We start from the raw sequence: 13858 nt of genomic DNA, 5'->3' as shown, positions 1-13858 counted from the left end.
AAAACCAGCTGGATGATCACTTTCTCTCTGTCCTGGGAAAAAAGCAATAGCAAACCACTTGTGAAAAAAATCTAACCTAGAAAACTGCAGGGACCTGTCCTGGCAATCTCCAAGAATCAAATGCAACTGTATGAAAAAGATTAATTGAAAGTGATTAATGTGTTCATTAATTAGTTGATGTTAAATCTGGAAATAAGCATTTCAAAAGGAATTATTTATTGAAAGGGAATGATCCCAGCACTAGTCAAAACAGAGTCTAAATGCTCCCAGGCATGCAGTAATAGATAAGGGGAGTTAGGACCCCTCCCCTTATTTAGATGTGTATTTTGTCACACAAAGAACCAACATGTTAATTCCTCCCTCTCCTTCTCTGAAAACGTATATTTTGAAGAGTTCCCAGGGAGTATCTTCCGGAGCTGGAATTTTTATGGTCCCTTCTCCACTTGCTATCTCTTCAAGAGGTGACAAATTTCTGGACATCTGGCTCCAATCCTCTAGTTGTATATCATTTGTAGGTTATACAGATTCAATATAAGATTTAATATATCCAGGTTACATCAAAAAGGATTACTTGCACCAACTCTCTCCCCCCCTTCTTCTTCCATTGAAGAATGACAGATACATGGATCTGACATCCTGCCCTTCTCAAAAGTCTGATAGATCCACCTGGAAGACATAAAACATGTGTTACATTTATATTTTAGGATGGTTTGTGAGGGTATTTCAGGTGGAACTTCCGTAGTAATGTGGATGCTTTTACATGTCATTTGGCTACCCACTCATTTTCTGAGGAAGGAAGATGCTTCCAAGCTACTAAATATTGTGTGGATCCACGGTGAGTGCGCGAATCAAGGATATCTTTAATTTCAAAATGTTGTTCCCCATGTACCATGATGGGAGTTGGAGGTGTGGGAAGGGGGAGTCCGAGGTTTGAAGTGATCTCTGGTTTGAGTAGGCTACAGTGAAATACTGGATGAATCTGCCCAAGTGTTTTGGGAAGTAAAAGCTCTACCGTAACAGGATTAATAATTCTGGAGATGGAAAATGACCCAATGAAGTTTGGTCCCAGTTTCTTAGAGGGTTGCAATGATTTTAAGAATTTTGTGGACAAATATACGCGGTCCCCAACTTCGATTGGTTTAGGATTCCAGTGTTTTTTGTCCGCTTGAGCTTTAAAAGCTGCTCTAGCTTCTTGTAAGGCTAGTCTGACTAGCCTTAGCTTGCAAATTATTAATCCACTCCTTAAAGGAAGGAATTTCAGGTTCCTTGGTGGGTAATTCCAGCATGGGGTTGAATTCTTGGCCTGTGGCTACCTGGAATGGGGTGAAACCAGTGCTGCTGTGGATCGAGTTGTTGTATGCTACCTCTGCAAAAGGAAGGAGGTCAGTCCAATTGTCCTGTTGGTAATTAATAAAGCATCTTAAATATTGTTCTAATACACTGTTCGATCTTTCAGTCCCGCTGTTAGTCTGGGGTGATTTGATGATGACAACCCCTGGGTGGAACCTAATAGGTTTAAAAACGCCCACCAACATGCGGATGTGAATTGTACCCCTATCTGAAATAATCGGTTGGGGAGCTCCATGAAGGCGATAAATGTGTATTAAAAACATCTTTGCCAAGGCCTTGGTTGTTGGGATCTTTTGGCAGGGTACAAAATGAACTTGTTTGGAAAAAAAATCAGTTACAACCCAAATGACAGTATTTCCTGCACTTTCAGGGAGCTCCACTATAAAGTCCATAGAGATCTCTTTCCAGGGCGCTGAAGGTTCTGCTTGTAAAGGTTTTACTGTTTGTAAAAGTCCAGGAGATTTTCCTTGTCTTCTTTTTGCAGCAGCACAGATGGGGCAACTAGCAACATAGTTTTCAATGTCCTTTTTGAGAGTTGGCCACCAAAATTGTCTTTTGATGAGGTGCAGGGTTTTTACAAAACCAAAGTGTCCCGCTATGTTTGAGTTGTGGCAACGTTTCATGAGGTCCATCCTCTGGCTGTCAGGGACATAAAGTTTGTTTTCTACACAGGCTAGACCATCGTTGAGTAAGCAAGTGTTTTTGTTAGCCTGGAGCCAGTCGTCCTAAAGTAGTGCCTCCTTAAATATTGAAATCATTGCATTGTCAGTCAGTTATTCTTTCTTGAGCCCAGGTGATTACTTTGGCTGCAAGTTGGGTTGCTTGGATCATGGGTTTTATAACTTCACTCTTTTTGCTGTTGTATTGGGGTGAATGTCAATTCACCAGTTGCTGTGTTAACTACATTGTTTAACACATGGTTACTACACATTATGGCTTCACCCCACAGTGTTTCAGGCAAACTTGAATCAGATAACATAGTGAGAGCCATGGCTTGTAATGTTTGTCCTCTTCGTTCTAGAAATGAGTTATGTTGTGGTCTGTAAGGTGCAGAACGTTTATGCTCAACACCAGACAATTTCAGCATAGTTTGGAATCTTTTGTTAACAAACTCAGTCCCATTATCAGTAACTCAAGTAATTACTTTACTCCTCATTTTTCTCTCAGCAAACCTTAGCCAGTTAAAAAAAATGTTGGAATGTTTCTGTTTTGTTTTTCATGAGATAGCAGAAACCGTACCGTGAGTAATTGTCCATTATACTCAAAATATAGCAGGCACCTCCCAAACTAGGTTTCTTAGGACCAATTATGTCTACAAACACAACCTCTAAAGGTTCTTTGGTCTTAAACCCATTTAGTCTGTTTGCTGGAATAACCTTGCTTTTCTCTTGGCTACAAGCATTACAGTTTAAATACTTGCTACAGGGTTTCAATTTTACTCCCTCTGACAATTCAACAGTTTGTTTGAGCATTTTGAAATTAATGTACCCCAGACGTCTATGCAGTAAATGTATACATTCATCATGTGGCTTAACATTGTTATAAACTGAGTTAGCCATCTTCAACTGGTCATCATGTATCACATATAAATCATTCTCTAATGTAGCAGTAACACTTTTACCCTCTTTCTCTATTATACAGTTATCTCCCCTAAAGGTTACTACATAACCAAGATTAACTAAAGCCCTTACTGATAACAATTTGAATTTTAGTTTAGGTACATATAACATAGTTAAATGTTTGTTTATACAAGAACAATATGCAGTACCTTGACCAGAAGCTTTCATCTTCCATCCATTTGCCAATGATACATGTTGTTTACTCATGGACAACTTTACAAAGCTCTTTCTATCTTTAGTAATGCATTGCAATGCTCCACTATCAACAACCCACAAATCATGGTTTACAGTTGAATTGCTAGACATAGCTAAACTAACATTCTTCTTAGCCTTCTGGTGATTACCAGTACTCTGTCGTTTTCCCTTCTTACAGAATCTAGCTATATGTCCTCTAGCCCCACAAGAAAAACATTTCCTAACAGTATGGGCAGTTGAACACAAATCCTTTTCTTGTGGTTGTTCCTTCCTCAGTTGGTCCCTATCCAGTCGTCTTCTTGCTTCTTCTAACAACCTTCCGGTTATGTCAGTCAATGTCAGTTTATCTTTGGTCAGGACTTCCAGTGAAGATACGTAATCATCATAACTTTCATCCAATGAGGAAAAAATGATGTAAACTTGATGCAGCTCTGAAAATATCAGTTCCTTTTCATGTAGTTCTTGAAAAGTTCTTTTCATGAAGTTCAAATGAGCTAACATATCTCCACCTTTCAGAAGACGTGCTCTAAACTGTTTACATGTAAGATGTATGTGTACACCTACACTGTCACGAACATAAATCCTCTTCAAATTCTCCCAACACTTAGCAGCAGACTCTTCTCCATGAATATGGACTAGCTGCTGGTCACTCAGTGTTAGTCCAATGATACAAAGAGCTCATTCGTTGTTCTGTTTAAAGTCAGCAAGCTTCTTGGCATCGTTCTCATTTTCTGGATCCCAAGCATTTACATCCTGTGGGTCTTGAACTACATTCCATAACCCTTCTCTACATAGAAGTAGTGCACTTCATAGACCAGGAAACATAGTTTGTTCCATCCAACTGGGTTATCAGTGATAGACTTGTTGAAGGGTCTTGTGCCATCTTTACCAGGACAGTAAACCACAATTAAACAGTAAACAGCTGTCTGTATACAGTACTGTGTATTCACACCAACTCTCAGTTATCTGAGCCTGGTCTGGCCTGGGCCCATAATCAGTGTTGAGGTAATTCCGTTAGGAGAATGAGCGCATACAGGGAGATGAAGTGAGAGTGGTGAAGAATAACACAAACAGCACACAGCTACACTGTATAGTAAAATGTAGGTTTTTACTACCAGTAAACGTTTAAGCAAAGTCCAAACAAGCAGTCCAAGTCATTCACAGTTAAAGCTGTCAGTTTTCAGTCCAGGGATAATCCAATAACAAAGTCCAGTATCAAAAACAGTTCAGTAACAGACTTACATCAAATCCAAGAATAACAGTCAATAGGAATGGCAACACTCTGCAGAAACACCAGAACAGGAACAAAACAACCCAGTTTTCTGGCTCCATCTTATGGCCATTTGAGGAACCACACCCAATTACACTTTTAGCATTCCCTTAAAGAGACAGTATTAAAATGTCTATCTTGGTTTATATATTTTCCAACCCAACTATTAGGTGACTTACATTCCTAACAGTCACCATCATCTGGATGCTGCCCCTTCTAGGGCCAGAGTGACAACTCGCACTCAGGCCCCCTGGGTCGGGAAATTCTGCCCGTATTCTTGCATGTAGGTTAGGATTTGCTGCAGAAAAAATCCCAGTTTCTGGGGGTCCCCATCAAATTTTTACCCCTAAGGGTGGGACCTTTCTCTGCAGTTGTATGTCTCTGGGTTGCCTAGGGTTAATCCCCTGCTCTGGGGCTGCAAGGGGTCAGGTACCTGGTATGGCTGCTGGTCCTTCCACTTGTTCCATTGCCCGATCATTCTCAGCTGGATCAGGGGTAACAGCTTGGGTTCTTCCAATTTCTGGTTCCCTCGCTCTCCTACGTTGGCAGCCTGGTCCATCCCTCACATTGAGATCCTCCAGGGCTTCCCTTATGAGGTGATTTATGTACCATTTCAGTCAGTCATCTGCCGGTGGTTCCTCGACCCATTCTTCCTGATTAGATAGGGCCTCCAGCTCCAATTTCCACATGGGTTTATGGTTACCCTGGGTGAGGGATACTCCCTTGGTTCTTCCACCCCAGTTGTCTCTCTTTCCTATGCCTATGGACCACCGGGGCTTTGTGGCATTTTTGCCGGCCACTTCACTGTCTTCGATGGGGTACATAAAGTCAATATCTGGCTGGGTAGTTGTCAAAATTTCTCCCCAGCATTCGACTTCCCCTTGCTCCTTGCTATATTCAGACATTTTTGCAGGGTCCCCTTGGTAGAGTGAAGTTTTTTTTCAAAAAATTATCTCTGGGCTGACCTCTATTGCAGACTCTGCTTTATGTAAGCACTAGACTTTTCCCCTTCAACCGAACAGAATGAACTTCTTGAAATAAGCATTTCAAAAGGAATTCTTTATTGAAAGGGAATGATCCCAGCACTAGTCAAAACAGAGTCTAAATGCTCCCAGGCATGCAGTAATAAATAAGGGGAGTTAGGACCCCTCCCTTTATTTAGATGTGTATTTTGTCAAACAAAGAACCAACATGTTAATTCCCCCCTCTCCTTCTCTGAGAAGAGTTTCTTTTGAAGAGTTTATCTTTTGAAGAGTTCCCAGGGAGTATCTTCTGGAGCTGGAATTTTTATGGTCCCTTCTCCACTTGCTATCTCTTCAAGAGGTGACAAATTTCTGGACATCTGGCTCCAATCCTCCAGTTGTATATCATTTGTAGGTTATACAGATTCAATATAAGATTTAATATATCCAGGTTACATCAAAAAGGATTACTTGTACTAACTCCCCCCCTTCTCCTTCCATTGAAGAATGGCAGATACTCGGATCTGGCAGCAAGCACCACCAGAGGGCAGTAATAGATAAAATTTTAATACGTTATCTTCACACGTAGCCTTGTATATACTTTATAGAATAATTACCCATCTAGCTGTTAAGTCTGTAAGCAATCTTTGTATAAATTATTCTCAGAAATGATAAACAACCAAACTATTCTTTTATTTATGTTTTCAATATTTTACTTGCTCAATATCATACATATTAGTTGCACATTTCTTTTTAGACTGAAATCAATTTTCCACCAGAAAACTATTGCCATTTTTTTCCATATAAATTATTATAGCTCAGATTTCTATATATTGAAGCATGGAACAAAACCATATTAATTGTTTAGATTGACACATTGTATAAAGTTTATTTTTTAGTACAATGTTTGAACAGAGCCACTGAAATTTAAGAATGTATAAACTGTAATGTTGCAGCTAATTCAATAAACTATTATTTTAAAATTCTGATTTAGTACAATATGTATTAAAACAACATTTAAATAGCTAGGAAGGTTTTCCCACTGCTTTGAGGACATAGTTGTGGAATGTTAATGATAAAACCTCATTGCAGAATACCTTTCTTTAGCTTCAAATATCCTAAATAATCCTATACTCTCTCTCTATATATTTGTCTGACAATGAATTACACGGCAGTTTAATAGAGTATGCTTTGAATAAAACTGTGTACTTAAGTCACTGTAGTACTTTCTAAAAGGCCAACAAATAAAACTCTGTTCAACTCATCCTCAGTGCTGTAAGGAGTTCGTGGAAAGTACAATTTTAAAGATTAATATGACTAAATTAAATCTGTAATTTTTCAAAGTGATTGTGTGTAGTTGTTTGCCAGGTACTAATATGTATGCAATAATTGTTTACTATCTATATACTTGCTAATTAGAGATGCTTGCTACACTTCTATACCTGCTTTTAAAAAATAAAGCAGCAGGAATGTGATATAATTATACAATGTAAAAAGAATAGCTTAGAAATAAAACTAAAATGGAAACATGAACTGTCATATTTTAAAGAACAATAGAACGATAGCGATAAAAATATGTTCTTGATTGGAAATAATTCTGCATTAGTTATTTGCATCTGTTATTCTGATTTTTCCAATGTTAAGTAGTACTACTGATTCTTGTTAAAGCAAATGCACCTTGATAATATATCTTCCCTAGTCATTTTCATAGTGAATATTAGACTCTTGTAAATGAACTGCCAAAGCTGTTTAAAACAAAGAGCGTGATTTTTTTTTGCATTTTTTCCAAGGCTGTAATTCAAATATAAATTTGTCAATCATATATGGATATTTCAAATGTTGAAAAGGGGATGGAAAATGGAAAGCCACTATAAAGTGTGGTGTTTTATGGCCATAATAAAAAATTACTAGTTTTGTTAGCCCTTTAAATTCTTGTGGATTAGTTTATCTACATTAATTTCTACAATGACAGTGTTTATGCTCCTTTAGACTGGTACAAAATGTGCTTTGCCCTACTTTAAAAAAAAAACTTTTAATAGTTGTGTGCCTTCAGTTTCAAGGGCTATTCAACAGGGAAGATCATTAAAAATCCAGACATTTGCAAAATAGGAGGGAAGAGGAGGAGGGACAGTTCATTCTCTTTCTCTGGGCATAACCCAAACTGATGTTTCAACGCTGTAAGCGTTGTGAGGAGCATTTGGCCCTAAGCAGAACTTGCCCAGGACCTCCCTGCTCCTTTGATTGGCTGGAAGATTTTTTTCAGTGCTTTTTTTATCATACGCGCGGAAAAATTCAGGGCTATTCGCTCAGTTTGGAGACAGAGGTGCAATCCAAGCTGCTTTCTCTTCCTCCGCGAGGTTCGGCGCAGCATAACCAGAGAGCAGTTGGGGGGTCTCAGCTGGGCTGAGACTGCGACTCCTTTTCTTTTTAATTTCTTGCAGAATTTGCTTTCGTCTGACCGTTCTATTATTTCGTGGCCATGGAGAACGGAGTGCCGTTTTACGAACAACCCGGCGCATTGACAGAACCGAACAAGTGGCCTTGTTCTGAGCACTGTACCCTCAAGAACTTGAGCAACTGGAGACTATCCCTCAAGTTTTCGCAAGTGGTAAGTTGGGTTATAAGAATAGGTAAAGGAGGAAGATTACGAGCAGGTGGCAACCCTCCCTTTGGTGCCGTCTTCCATTTTTTCGTTTTCAGCAGCTCTTAGGCGTGGAAGATTTCGGAATTTTATTTATGTTACATTTATTTATTACTTATTTGCATTCTGCCTTAATGCCTCAAGGCGGTGAACACATGTAACCCAGCTTCCCCTCCTTTTTCCACAACAACCCTATGAGATGGGTGGGTTGAGAGAGAAAGTGATTGACCCAAAAGTCCCTCAGCTGACTTGTATGGCCAAAGCCGGACTAAACTCGCGATCTTCCGTTCTAGTCTGGTGCTTTAACTACTAGACCAAACTGGCTTTTTTGTGTCTTTTAACCCGCCACTAATTCTAGTGGTGCCTACTGTCTCACTGCCGATGTTTATATGGAGGGCCCCGGAGAGGAGGTGGCACAAATCCTATTGGCACCTCATCGAATATCTAAAATGTGGCCTGTAAACCCGTAAAGTTGCACACTCTTGTCCGCCAGCTTCTGGATAGCTTTCTTCTGAGAAAGTGACTTATTTTCTGGTTTTTGCTGTCGCCGGTCTTACAGGTTTGAATCCGCCGTTCGAGCGGTTTATTTGGGGCTGTTTTCCTATCATTGTGAGAAGCTGCGCTAGACGGTTGATTAATTGTAATCTTTGTCCGTACTACAAGCGACATAGCTCGCCAAAGTTTTAGGGAGGACTGCTTCTCGATTCGGGCAGTTTTTGCATGGAAATGACTACTTTCGCCACCCCCACTCATGGTTAAAGGTTGGAAAAGAAGCAGGGTGATCTAGATTCAAATTCCCACTTGATTACACTGCTTTTTGGTGAACTACTGACCAATCAATTTATTGGCAGTATTATTACATTATTGTATCAAGTACCTTAATAGATTGTATTCTAACATACTGTTCCTCTATTTGATTTTTGCAATTTATGGCTCCATAATTGTTTTTTTAACTTTGATATAAGAGCCTTCAAAGTCTGTGAGAAAGTCATTTCTCATTAAAGACATTTCAGTACCAAAATAGTGCTAACAAATGAATTAGCAAGTTACCAGGATATAACTCAAATGCCTTAAGTTTTCCAGTCAGAAAATTGATTATGGGGATAATTATGAACTTCTCTTTGGGAAGGAATTGAAATATTAATGGGAAAATAATTGAAGCCTGATTTGCACTTATTTGATTAAGCCGATATAGAAAATTCTATAATATTTTGCTACAACTTTACCCATATTTTATTAAATTTTATAATATGATATTCTGGTATTTTATCCCTTGTTTGCTTCAATTCATAATATTTTGTGTAGAGCTGCTAACAAATCTTCCACAGATTCTAAGTAACTATATTTTAGACCTGCATGGTCTAAATCGATACAAATTTTATGGTCTAAATCGATACAAATTTTACGGCTGAGTGGAGATTTAAAATTTGCTTTTCTCTATTTTTGATATTCTTAATCAAATTTTGACAGTCTTTTCAGAACTCATCTTACAATTGCACATAATAACCTAACTTAGCAACACATTTTTTTTGTTATAAAAATGGTATAAATGTTACTATCAATGTGTGAAATTAGGTATTTTGTAGAATGCCTAGGAAATCTATAGAATGTCAAAAATGGGAGATCAAAATATTTTGATTTTAACATTTCACACATATCCTAGGCATTTTGTGCAATGCTAAAAGATAAACCAGCAAGTATAAATACTCCCACTAAAAAGCCATTCTAACCTTCCTTGTTGCAATAACTATAACAATACTAGTCTTTTTCTCTTGTTTTTTTCTGGTAAGAAAGTCCTGTACTTTATTTTGCATTTCTTCTTTCATTTTCATATACATCTTTCCAATAAAGGATTAGGACTCTTTTTTCATACTTAAATAGTACTTGTCACTTTGCATAATACCTAGATATTGTATACAAAGCCTAGGGAAAGCATATAGTATGTTAAAATAACACAGACATTTAATACTTTGCCTAAAAACTCACACATTCTATAAATTTCATAGGCATTCTATGCAATGTCAGCTTTTCACATAATGCCAATAAAAATTATAAACCATACATCTTTGCAACACTCAGGAAAAAGTGTTTCAGAATGCACAAAGGTGTGAAGATAGCAGCTGCCTGCTATTTCTTAAACCAGCTGTGCAGACTTTGAAAAGACACAACTGTTTTAAAGAATAGTAGTTAAATGCTATGTCATACATGCATAACAGCTCCATTTTTGAAATAAACCTGAAGCACTGCAGAGTCCTGATAAGTACTACACCCTGCTGACTGTCATCCACTCACTTGATGAATGTTAGCTTGCATTCCTTGGTAATAATGTTTTATATTTCTATTTATTATTGTGCAGATTTTGCTTTAGTTTTAACTGTTTATTACCCTGCATGCTACCTAGAGTTGCTTCAGTGATCATCAGTAATAAATAGATTAAATAAATAAATAATTTGCTATGCTGACATATTTTGCTGAGCAGTATTTCTACCCATATCCTATCACCTTCAAATATTTGTGTGAATAAAACAGATAAGCAAAAAATAGGTAAGATGTTTACATTTCTCTTTCTCTTTGATTCAAATAATGCCCACTAAAAGAAAAAGGTAATGACTGTAGTTAGTTATTAATAGAAGAGGTACATATAATTTTTTTGTGTGTGTAGTGTATATGTAACTCAGTCATTCAAGCCTTGTTCAAATTTTGACACATTCCTGAACTCTCAGTAAATGTATTTTATTTTTATTTATTTTTATTTATTTTTATTTATTTGATTTGTCAATTGTTTACAAGATAATAAGTATAAGTGTATACATAGTTGTGAATACATGAGATGGGTACATATAAGAAAAATAAAAGAATAGAGAAACAATAGGACAGGGACAGTAGGCCCGTTGATGCGCTTATGCACGCCCCCTACAGACCTCTTAGGAAAGGGGTGAGGTCAATGGTAGACAGTCTAAGGTTAAAGTTTTTGGGGTTTGGGGAAGAGACTACAGAGTCGGGTAGAGTATTCCAGACATTGACTACTCTATTGCTGAAGTTGTATTTCCTGCAATCAAGTTTGGTGCGGTTAATGTAGATTCCTTTCTTGAAGCTCAGGATCTAAAACAAAACATTTATTTAAAAGAATGTGTTTTTAAGGTAAGAAAGAAGGATTTGTTACATAGAATTGAATCATCCAATGATTATTTGCTTAATCGTTTTTATTCTTTATCAACAGATCCTATCCCTCCTAGCCTTTATTGCTGCAGAAGCTGTGAAGAGGTGCAACTCCTGTCCTGAACTTTATATCTTTGAGTTTGCCAGCTGCAGTGCCTTTATTTTAAGCATCTCAATTCTGGCTTTATACTGTACTGCTGTTTATCAAAAGGCTGGAGAAGAGAGAGTAGCTTGTGTGGTAAAGAGGCATCTTTTCATTTTTGTAATAAACATGGAAGCACACAATTTAATATGATCAACAGAGAAGAGTTTTGGTGACTCCATTTTAAAGATTTCAAACAACTGTCTTTCCTTCCATTCTTTTCATAACTTTGTAGCATCAAGGCTAGACCTACAGAAATTTATTTTATTTTGCTTGTGAGGAATTGTCTCCATGTTCAGCATATCTCACATGCCAATAAAAAAGATGCTCAGTAAAAAATGGGTGAGAGGTGATTTTGAGCAAGGGCAAATGCTTCATCATTATTTTAACTTTCCAACCAGCAATATGTGTTGATGATTAATTTAGATTATAAAAATATTATTTGAATATAAGTACTTCTTAACTTATGACCCCAACTGAGCCCAAAATTTGTTTTACTAAACAAGACATTTAAGTGAATTTTGCTCCATTTTACAACCTGTCTTGCCACAGTTGTTAAGTGAATCACTGCAATTATTAAATTACTAACCCAGTTAAATGAATCTGGCTTCCCCATTGATTTTGCTAGTCAGAAAAGCACAAAAGGTGATCACATGACCCCCAGGAAACTACAACCATCATACATATGAGTCAATTGCCAAGAATCTGAATTTTGACCCTGTGACCAGGAGGATACTACAATCATAAGTGTGAAAAACACTTTATTTTAACTGAAGGGTCATTAAGTAAACTGCGGCGAGAATTACCTGTAATTAATGTGCTAAAAATGAAGGATAAAAATAACATGTATGATACTTTTACTTTTTCTTCTTTTGTAGGATTTCTTTGTTGGTACAATGGTAGGCTTGCTGTTCTTCCTGGCTTCGATTATATTTACTGTAACCGCTGAGAAGCAACTGATTGAAAATACTACAATTGTGAGTTCATCTTTGACAGATTGCTAGGATAGCCAGGATTGTTATTAAAGCAGGGAAGGACAAGTTACCGGTCCGTAATGCTATTGCACACACTAATAGAGAACTCAGCATTTAAACTAGCATGAACGTACCTTAATTTGTATAAAATTGGCACTATTAAAAAAATCTTCACCTGAGTTAAAACATAAACATAAAAAATCACTTACTATGTAAGAGAAATGGAAATTCATTAGCCCTATAGTCTGGCATTGCAATAAGTAAAACTGTTTATTGGTCCTTTGCAAAGAAAACCAAGAAAAGTCATCTGGTCTTTAACACTCTCAGGGCCTGAGCACTCTGCAGTAATCAGATGACTGCAAGGAATATAAATCCTTCCTTTCCCCAGCAGTGAGTTAGAACTGAAGAAGCTTCTTGGATGAGAAGCGAAACATTTTCAAAAGGAAAAAGAACCAAGAGACTTCTGTGGCCTTTTTCAAAAAGCACCTTTGAGACAACCATAGCCTGGATGATTGAGAATTTCCAGAAACTCTATCTACTTCCTTAAATTGCCTGTCATCAATGGTTCAAAATTATTTTATTAATTACAAACCATGAAATACATTTCATGATTTGTCTGTTTCAAATATGTATGCATGCATGGGTTGTTTCTGTGTACATGCAAGCCAATATAAGGTGATGATTCATAGGTGATTGTGGTTTTTTATTCAACAGACATTTGGTTTCTGCGCAAGTACATTATTTCTTGTGGATGCTGCCCAAATAATCATGAAACGTATCGTTGAAGAGAAACTGCTAGAGACCATCCCAACACTTCGTCACAATTGTCGTGATCGTCGTGATTGTTGCAATCATGAACGGTGAGAGATGCAGATGTTAAATAATCATCTGTAAACCACAATGTCTTTTTAATGCATGCTGATCATAGTTGAAGAGATACTATCTTTTAAGGTATAAAGTACTAATAACCATTTGTTTAGTGACCATTCAGAGTTACACCACTGGAAAAAAAAAGATGTATCATCGTTTTCATTTTCATACTGTTGCAGCATCCCCATGGTCATGTGATCAGAATTCCAACTTTTAGTAATTGGCCTGTATTTATGATGCTTGCACATGATTCCCTTTTGCAATCTTCTGACAAGCAAAGTCAATGGGGAAGCCAGAGTCACTTAACAACGATGTTATTCACTTAACAACTACAACATTTCACTTAACAACTGTAACAAAAAGATCTAAATGGGGTGAGGATCACATAACAGCTGTCTTGCTTAACAATAGAAATTTTAGGTTCAATTGAGGTAGTAAGTTGAGGACTACTTCTGCCTAGATTATTGAATTTTATTTCAGCTTTCTACTTGCTTAATATACAATTCTTATTCAACAGATTATACACTATATTATACTTATTCATATATTATACCATTTATGAATGCTTGCATTCATTGTACTGTATGTATGTTTGTAATAAATCTTCAGCATTTTATCTTCCTTTGAAGATAAATTTTTTATCCGAGATTGTTAAATCCTCATGCACTGCTTTTCA

The 13858-nt window shown here is 37.2% G+C and overlaps 1 protein-coding gene across 2 annotated transcripts; it reads left to right on the top strand.

Moving 5' to 3' along the window:
- Nucleotides 1–7593: 7593 nt before the first annotated feature.
- CMTM6 (CKLF like MARVEL transmembrane domain containing 6) lies at nt 7594–13364 on the top strand. Of its 2 annotated transcripts, XM_087945253.1 has the most exons (5): nt 7594–7753; nt 7838–8004; nt 11258–11434; nt 12217–12315; nt 13027–13364. In XM_087945253.1, exons 2-5 carry the CDS (start codon nt 7876–7878, stop codon nt 13174–13176), a joined length of 555 nt encoding a protein of 184 aa, XP_087801379.1. In that variant the 5' UTR covers nt 7594–7753; nt 7838–7875; the 3' UTR covers nt 13177–13364. The 2 variants fall into 2 exon arrangements, with proteins under 2 accessions (XP_087801379.1, XP_087801378.1); XM_087945252.1 differs by having other exon boundaries at nt 7594–8004.
- The last annotated feature ends 494 nt before the right edge of the window (nt 13365–13858 follow it).

This window comes from Notechis scutatus, chromosome Z, assembly GCF_049901735.1.
Source record: "Notechis scutatus isolate UNSWTSFEM ecotype Mainland chromosome Z, rNotScu1.2, whole genome shotgun sequence".
NCBI lineage: Eukaryota > Metazoa > Chordata > Lepidosauria > Squamata > Elapidae > Notechis > Notechis scutatus.
The sequence above is the reverse complement of the archived record's forward strand: the minus strand, read 5'-3'. Positions and strand labels throughout refer to the sequence as shown.

Excerpts from the sequence above, each read along its gene's own strand:
- CMTM6 (XM_087945253.1), top strand. The coding sequence starts at position 7,876 with ATGGAGAACGGAGTGCCGTTTTACGAACAACCCGGCGCATTGACAGAA. Across the intron at positions 8,005-11,257 it reads CCCTCAAGTTTTCGCAAGTG|ATCCTATCCCTCCTAGCCTT; the intron begins GTAAGTTGGGTT and ends CTTTATCAACAG. Across the intron at positions 11,435-12,216 it reads AAGAGAGAGTAGCTTGTGTG|GATTTCTTTGTTGGTACAAT; the intron begins GTAAAGAGGCAT and ends CTTCTTTTGTAG.